The 8,951-nt window shown below is 35.4% G+C and overlaps 2 protein-coding genes across 2 annotated transcripts; one reads left to right on the top strand and one right to left on the bottom strand.

The window, feature by feature from the left end:
* Positions 939–6,313, bottom strand: LOC109833855. The gene is made up of 5 exons (XM_020401682.1): positions 6,099–6,313; positions 4,950–5,126; positions 4,498–4,620; positions 1,571–1,673; positions 939–1,492 (listed from the first exon to the last, which is right to left on the bottom strand). The coding sequence occupies exons 2-5, from the start codon at positions 5,042–5,044 to the stop codon at positions 1,211–1,213; spliced, it is 603 nt and encodes a 200-aa protein (XP_020257271.1). The 5' UTR covers positions 5,045–5,126; positions 6,099–6,313; the 3' UTR covers positions 939–1,210.
* LOC109834978 lies at positions 8,408–8,899 on the top strand. The gene has a single exon (XM_020402984.1). The coding sequence runs from the start codon at positions 8,408–8,410 to the stop codon at positions 8,897–8,899; it is 492 nt and encodes a 163-aa protein (XP_020258573.1).

Below are 8,951 nucleotides of genomic sequence, written 5' to 3'. Positions count from 1 at the left end.
TCTACCGTTATCTTGTGCCACAAACACAGTTTACAGTGTCTCTAAATCTTCTTTCAAAGAGGAAAATGTGTATTAGTGAACCTAGCAGTAGGGGTGGTAAATGATCGAATTGAGTTGAATACTAAAGTATTCGTATTTGCATTTGTTTAAAATTATCGAATTTGAATGCGGACTCTAATATTCATATATCTAGTTTTTCGCATTCAAACTCGAATACTTGGTATTTGATAAATATTCATGAATATTCACGAATACTTATCGAGTATCAAAGTATATTTATTCCGCTAAAGAATTTGATTTTCAAATAGTATTAAAATTCATAAATAAAAATTATTTCTTTATAATATATGATGTATATATCTTTAAATCAAGATTTTTAAAGTTAGAAAACAGAATTAAGATTATTTAAGTCTTAAAATCAGTATATAAAACTTAAGTAGGAAAGGTAAGTGGGTTAAAAGTATGACATCATATGTGCAATAATATAAATAATAAGCTGTGATTAAATTTTAAACGAATATTTAATAGACAAACGAATCGAATATACATTTGATTAAATTCTATTCATTAGTAAACTCGAATACTAAAAAATATTTGTTTAGTGATAAATGAACTATCGAATTGAATATGACCGAATAATTATTCAAACAATTATCGGATTATTTGTTAATTATTTGGTTCATTTCCACCCCTACCTAGCAGTCAAGCTTTTTTCAGTAACCGAAGGATCTTCATATGAAAATTGATGCAGACTAGGCCATAGAAGCTATAGGTTTGTGTTGTGCTGAACAACCTCACTCTTCCAAAATACATTCACTGGCAAAGGAAACCGCTTACTGCCAGAAAATTTAGATGGTCTTTCCTATACGAGTCACATTTTTCAGGGCACCCAATTTCACAGTATGTTGTTTTACGTCGATGAACATGACAAAATGCAATTAGATTCTTTGCATCATAACTTCATTCAACTCTTGGTACAAATTTAGCCTATAAGCCACTCTTCTCAAGTAAGCAGATCACATTATCCATCCCTTCATCTACCGTTTATTACTATTTAGAAAATTTGCAGCCAAACAAAATAAAATCAGCCACATCTTGTTTCCAAAAAACATCAAGAGTAACGATGAAGATGATGAAGATAATACGTATGCTTTACTTCCGAAACAAAATGAACATATAGTCCACAACATCCACAGATGAACTCCAAACTCTACCAGCGCTGACCACCGCCAGGAGGACCACCCGGCTGATTACCCCCAGCCATGTTTCTGTTGTCCCTTCGCTCTTGAATCTCAGCCTTCATCTTGTCTACAATATCACGAATCCTGGGGTTGAAGAAGCGGTCACGAACATATTTCTTTTCCTCCGCTTGTATCTCTTTGATAGCACTAGGGTATGGATTTGGAGGTGGTCGCTTCCCAAGAATAGGGGAAATTTTCTTCAGTTCCATGTATGCATTCTTCTTAGCCTTCTTCTCAGCTCGATATTCCATCTGTGATAGAAACAAAGAAGCACAGTTGGATGAAACGCAAATGCATTTAAGTAGAATAGTGGAAACATGACTACTTACATCAGCAACAGCCATGGCTTCCTCTTCATTGACGCCTTGGTCTTTCAACTCAAGCACACGCCAAGCAAAAACTCGAGCAGGTGGGGGCTCAAATCCACTTATCCTGTTAGAAATGAAAATTCATGTTACTCTGACATTGTTTTTTTTTTTTTTTTTGGTTGGGGGTGGGGGGGCGGGGGTTAAGCATCAAGCTAGAAATGACATTAGCTGACAGTTGAAGTTTACAAGATCAAAGATAATGAAACAACACATTAACCCAAGCAAGAATGACAAATTTGCTGAGAATTGAAGTCTACAGTATCAATAATACAAGAAAGCACACGATACGTCAACATTACTTCATCTGATCCTCTCCAGAAAAAAAAACACACGAGGGACAATAGTTGAGTTATGAAAATCCCAGAAGTTAATAGAAGATTCTAGAACAGACTTGACCTTAAACTGTAAGTTGGTGCAGAATTCCTTTGAACCAAATTAACCGGCAGATATACCAAAATTTTGTATATCATCTTTGAGCTTACAGCATGAAGAATCAAGTCTTCAAAATTCCCCTTGACAATTACAAAAAAAAAAAAATCCTAGTAACTAAGCTAAGATGATACCTTTCTCAAAAATACAAAATAAAAGGTAAGATGATATGATTTGGTTTAAGAAACCAGATATGATTTGGTTTAAGAAATCAGCTTTGCCTACAGGCTTTAATAAGACAAAGAACAAACAGAACCATCAGTTCCTAGGAGCCTTCTGTCAGATAGTTTAAAACTAGACTAACAGTTTTTAACTTAAAATACAATAAACACCGGAAAGTATGCAATTAAATCACAACAAGCATAATGCTGCGGAATTGGGTTTGAATTAGAATTTTCATGTTCTGGCAAGTTCAGGTCTTTTATAATTTAGAGGAGAAATTTTATTGGCTTGAGAATCTATTATTGGAAAATTTCTTCAGAGTTTAGTGAAATCAAGTATTTGGGTAGCTGCTGCTCGTAATCAGTAGCTTAACAAATGCTCAGCAGGTCTGGGTGTCAACGGCAAAGCTACTCACCTCATCAAAGTGGTTTGAATGCAGACTGCCAAGGCACCCTCCTAAGGATTTACAACATTGTTGATAAGTGATAACTCTTTCAGTCTTTTGGAAGAGATAATGCAAGTAGTTAAATAGAATAGGATCAGGTTGGGCTCACAATAGATAGATATGATGAAATGGAACCTGTTTTAGTCGAGGGTACGAGCTGAATAGGAGATGTCTGTGCAGAAAGAGGCTATACTGATCTTTTTGAAGCCAAATCTCATTGGAAACCCTGTAGGTTTTATTTAAGTTCATTCTTAAGTTGGTTAAGAGGTTGAAGTCCCTCACTGTCCCCAGCCTATTTTTTCTTGTAGTTAGTATTAGTAATCTTGTAGTTAGTATTAGGAATCATATATCAGGTCTAAAAGTTGGTGAGGAGGGAATATAATGCAAGAGGTTACATTCTGATGATAATTGATTGTTAATTTTCAGGACTAACCTACATCAGGTGAAAGGAACAAGGAATAACACATAATAGCCAGTGAATTTTATCAAGACTGCCGCTATTTTTGGAAGATGGGTGACTTCTAGGGGTAAAAGAACTGTTTTAACAGGGACAGGGGTCCAAAATTCCAAAGAAACATATTTCTATGGTGGTAATAAGGTGTTCATAACGGAATAATCTCAGGTTATTTTTAATTGCTGTTGGAATATCATGCAGTTCCAACCGCACTAAGACCCTCCATGAAAGTGTTCGGTTGAGCATTGCTGGAGTTGTTACCACATGCTTTAGATTAAAAAGCTCATTGTTACTCCATCTCTAAAAATGAGCATTAGAGGAGCAACACTTGCCGTACAAATATAGACAAATCAGTGAATCCTAGATCTGATTACATGATTTGCAGTTAAATTTTTTTAAAAAAAATAATGATTGGAACATGTTGCAAAATCATATCAAACCAAATGCATATGATACAATTTCAACATCTGTTGATGAATTTGCACTGTTCTTGGAACTACATTAATGTTCAAATAACAAACCACACACACGTCACACGCATACCCGGGAGTAGTTATTTCAATGAGCTATTGGAAAAAGTGATAAAGACTAAACTCATTCTACTCTCCTGCTCTTAATTTTTTTGATACAATGTCATGTTGAATATGTTCTGTAAAGCATATTGATTGCTACCATCTTGTACATTAAGGGCCGCAGGAATATTGCACACAAATTTTTGAAAATTCAGAAACTTCTTGTGCCAAAAATCTGCGACACACTGAAGTGTTTAAAACTTTACACGGGAAGGGATGAAGCCTAAAAATACAGATCACGGGAAGGGATGAAGCCTAAAAATACAGATAATTACTTTTTAAAGGATATGGCACATAAAGATGAGCGAAGCTTCAATAGCTAAAATAGCTTTTCCAGAGATTTTTATCTCACATATATCTATAGACAGGAGTTCTCAATTAGATATTGTGGCTAATTAGTTATAATATCTTCAAAAGAGAATCAAGAGATAGTGTTGGTTTTTGACATATATTAGGATATTGCTAGGGCTTACATTAGGAAGATAAAAAAGGTAAATATCAGCAGTAATCAATATTACCGCTCAACAGATCAAGCCTACACAGATATATCTGATTTCAATATGAAAACGTAGGGGAAAGAGGATCTGCGTCTTCTACAAAGTTCAAACCCGAATCTTTTAACTGACCATTGTAGGGGGGAAATAAAAAAATTGGCTGGTCTATACACTAGGAAAAACTAGTTTACCAAACAACTTAAAGCAGAAAGAAAGGGGAATAATCGCCGCCTTCAATCCCAAAGAAGACTCTTTTTCATTTAAACTTTTAACCTATTCGCAATTACATAAAAAGAACGGAGAGCGGAATGAAAGGAGAGTTGAGGCAATACTTCACTGCATCGTGGTACAAAGAATCAGGATGCTTCTTGAAGAACTTCTTGACATATACATCTTCTGGCAGTTCTATCGCCTTGATTTTCCCATCGGTACGAGGAAATACCACGGGCGGCGCCCTAAACAACAGCAATCAACCAGGTATAGCCACTGATTAGTTTGGCTGTAAAAGGAGCAACTTTATGAATTAAAATGTACTTGCATCACCAGAACCCCTGTTCTTTGGATCATAAAAGCGGCCACATGGAAATTTAAATGTAAATTACAGATATCATTTGTGGGCAAAGAGACCCAATTTCAGGTTTATATATCAAAATTTCAAAAACCCAGTTGCTGATTCAGTGCCTGTTAACATCAGGGGATCAAAGATTGATTTTTTATTGTACAAAAACGGAGAAATAACGATTAGGGTTTATAGCAGGTGGAGAGAGAGGGAGAGAGCTCTCACTGCTCCATGGGTTTGAGCCATTTGGGAGTGGGTTTGGCGAGTCCCTTCACCAGCTTCCTCGTCTTTGTCAGCAGATCTCCTCTCATGTACGACATCCGTCCTCGATCGATCACCCTCTCTCGATCGATCACGAGGAGCTCGGCCGAGGGGAATGCAGGGCTGAAAGCAGGGCCGTACCTAGGAATTTTGGGGCCCAAGGCGAAATATTAGATGAGAGCTAAGTGATACAACTCATAATAGATTTTTTCTCATTCTTCTTACCTTTTGAGCTGCAAAATTACTAATTAAAGTTTTATATTCAATATTTTCTAACATATTATTTTCGATAAATAACATTGCTAAACCTAGGAATTTTGGACTGAACCGGAGATTCGGAGAGAAGCGGCCAAAAGTCTGAATAAAAATATGTGGAAACTAGAAGAGATTCGGTTCTTCTCCAAGCTGGAATAAATCTGTGATCTGAAGGCATGATATTGTTGGTCAATAACTACACTAATGCCAATGTAGAGGCTAGAGCTACTCTTAGTAAATACATAACTATTTAAGAACATGAGCATCCAAGGATAAATAGGAACAATGACCAATTAAGTGACAACTTCATTAAATGCTTTAACTTACAACAACTTCGTCAAATGCATAACATACTGGAGAAACCAAATTTTAATGAAAAAGTTATTTTCCCCCATTGCAACCAGCTAGTCCAAATCTTACACTTAAGTATGGCGATCATGATCGGTCTTGTATTTCTCTTCATGGCTCCCAATGACAATCTCCCCTTAGTCTACTTTCAAATCAGCCCAATAACATACTGCAATCCTCTAATCGATCAAATCTAGAATACTATAAAACTGAACCCTAATTCCTAATTCCTAAACCCCGCGTCCACGCCCGAATCATCTGCTTCAGTTCGTTGCGGTCCAGATTTCAACCCTAATTTCAACAATAATTAGGAAATCACTCAAATTACGAATTTCCTAAAGCCATACCAGGATCAAAATCGAGACACCAAACCCATTTTTCTCTAATTTTAAGTAACAGATCTGTTGGAAAAAAAAAATAGAATAAAACCCATTTTCTATCTAAACATTTAAAACCCATATCAGAAATCAATTGATGTCTGAGAGGTCGGGAGTAGGAAGAGAATAATACCTTAGGCAAGTGATTAAATTGATGTCTGAGCGGTCGGGAGTAGGAAGAAGCGAAGAGCTGGGGGAGACCGGAGCGGGGAGTCGCTGAGTCGGGAGAGTTTATCAATTTAATCACTTGATGTTTGAGAGGTCGGGAGTTTAATCAATTCACTGGATCTTTTGATGTTTGAGAGAGGAGAGGAGGCAGTGGGAGAGAGAGAGAGAGAGAGAGAGAGATAGGGCTGAGGGACTTAAACAATTGAGTGTGGGTGGGCTTATACCCAAGATGAGGCCCAAGGCAATTGTCTTAGTTGCCTTAAAGGTAGGGCCGGCCCTTTAAGAATCCCAATCAACAGTGTGTTTGATAACTGTATTTTAACAAGTAATAATAAAGAAGAGGTCCGTGATTAGCATAATTGCTTTGATATTCTGATTATCGAGAGAATGATGATTAATTGAAAGATTGTTTGTTTAATACAGAGATAGTAATGATTATAATTTTTTTTTATTAAAAGTAATGATTCGAAAAAGTAAAGGAAAAGGAAAAAGGCAACGTATCCTCTTAAAAGACATACACCTGAAGTTATGCGAGAAAGCAGCTGTAGAACTTTAACCATTCTCAAAAATTAGTTCTTATCGCTATGCTTTTAATTCCTAAAATACATTTATTTTTCTATTTATAGTTTAACTTATTTATAACACTGTCTACTGAGGAACTTCTAATTAATCCCTAACACCGTTTGGCAAATGGTTAAGTGAGGGGTTAAGGAGACTTAACCCCTTCTTAACCCGCCAAACACAAAAAAAAATCTATACAAGAGTTAAAGTGAGTTAACCCTCTATAATTTGTCAAACATAAAAAATATAGAAGGGTTAAGCTAATCCCTCTAGAGGTATTAAAATGAGTTAATCCCTCAAAAGAAGGAGTTTACTAATACTCCTATTTAGAATGATTAAGAGTTAATCATTCTGATTATAAAAAAATAGTCAAAATTATTGTTATTCCCAAACACTACAAATGATTATAAGGGTTAAAATAAAACTTTTATAACGGGTTAATAATTTAGTCCTTCAGATTATCGAATGAGCTAACTATGTTAATCCTTCTCCTTAATCTCTTTTTTTAACCCTTGGCCAAACGGGGCCTAAGGTACCGTTTGGCAAATAGTTAAGTGAGGGGTTAAGGAGATTTAACACCTTCTTAACAAGTCAAACACAAAAAATCTATACAATGGTTAAAGTGGGTTAACCCTCCATAATTTGTCAAACATTAAAAAATATAGAAGAGTTAAGCTAACCCCTCTAGAGGGGTTAAAATGAGTTAACCCCTCAAAATAAGGGATTTACTAATACTCCTATTTAGAAGGATTAAGAGTTAACCCTTCTAATTATAAAGAAAATAGTCAAAATTATTGTTATTTCCAAACAATAAAACTGATCACAAGGACTAAAAAAACTTATTTAACGGATTAAGAGGTTCCCTAACACTAAAACTTGTTTGGCAAATGGTTAAAGAAGATGGGTTAAAAAGAAGGATTAATGTACCTAGCCATTTAATAATCTGAAGGACTAAATTATTAACCCGTTAAGTAAGTTTTTTTAGTCTTTGTGATCAGTTTTAGTGTTTCGGAATAACAATGATTTTGACTATTTTCTTTATAATTAGAAAGGTTAACTCTTAATCTTTCTAAATAGGAGTATTAGTAAACCCATCATTTTGAAGGGTTAACTCATTTTAATCCTTCTAGAGAGGTTAGCTTAACCCTTCTATATTTTTTTATGTTTGGCAAATTATGGAGGGTTAACTCACTTTAACTCTTATATAGATTTTTTTGTGTTTGGTAGGTTAAGAAGGGGTTAAGTCTCCTTAACCCCTTACTTAACCCTTTGCCAAACGGTACCATAAAGTTTAATTACTCAATTAAATTACACGAGATTGCAAAATCCCGTGTAGTTTAACTCAAATAAACTTTGTTAAGATATATAAGTGGACCTAATTGTCGACTAAACTATATGGGATTGAGAATTTTGTGTATATTAATGTACATTTAAAGTATATGGGATTCCCAATCCTGTATATTTACTACCCTTATATTATTGGTCCTAGTTCAACTAACGTGACTAAATCTAAGTCAAAAATAATTAATATTTTGATAATGAGTCAAAATTAGAAAATAATTATTATAAAAAAGTCTATTTTAAAAATTTCTCTTTTTAGGAATACCGAAGTTAGTTTCCCATTGATAACAACTTACTTTATTATTAGACAATTGTCTTTCAGGGGATTCTCCTAATAAATAAGATGCCGAAAATATCTAGAATCTCTATTTTATGAAGGAAGGGGATAGAGTTAGAGGTCTCTCCTGTGACATATCACCCCTTCCAAAATGGCCTTCTGCTTGGTGTCCCCCTGCTCCTGGTTTGCTGAAGCGCAACACAAATGTTATTGTTCCTTTGGAAGGAGATATTATTGGTTTGGGAAGTGTTATTCGGGATTACCATGGACATGTGATTGATTGCTACTCTATTGGGATCATGGGTCCTATGTATGTGGATCATGCGGAGTTGTTGGTTGTCCTAGAAGGCGTTCGCTTTGTTCGGCGTATGAACTGGAGGGTTTCAGTGATGAAAATTAACTCGCTAAAAGTTGTCTCTTTGGTGGACTCTCCTTCTCCTTTTGTTTCCTTGGTTCCTATTGTAGATAAAGTTCATGCTGGTCTGACTGTTACTAGCTGCTCTAAAATTTTTTATGTAAGACGTACTGGTAATGATGCTGTTCATTTCCTAGCTAAGTTGGCTGACTATTTGTCATCTTGTTTTTGATCTGTTTTTGTCGGTTTGTTTTTGAGACAGAGTGTCGTTGAGGAGTTCAGTG

This window comes from Asparagus officinalis, chromosome 3 (assembly GCF_001876935.1).
Source record: "Asparagus officinalis chromosome 3, Aspof.V1, whole genome shotgun sequence".
Taxonomy (NCBI): Eukaryota; Viridiplantae; Streptophyta; class Magnoliopsida; order Asparagales; family Asparagaceae; genus Asparagus; species Asparagus officinalis.
This window is presented reverse-complemented; position numbering and strand designations above follow the sequence as displayed.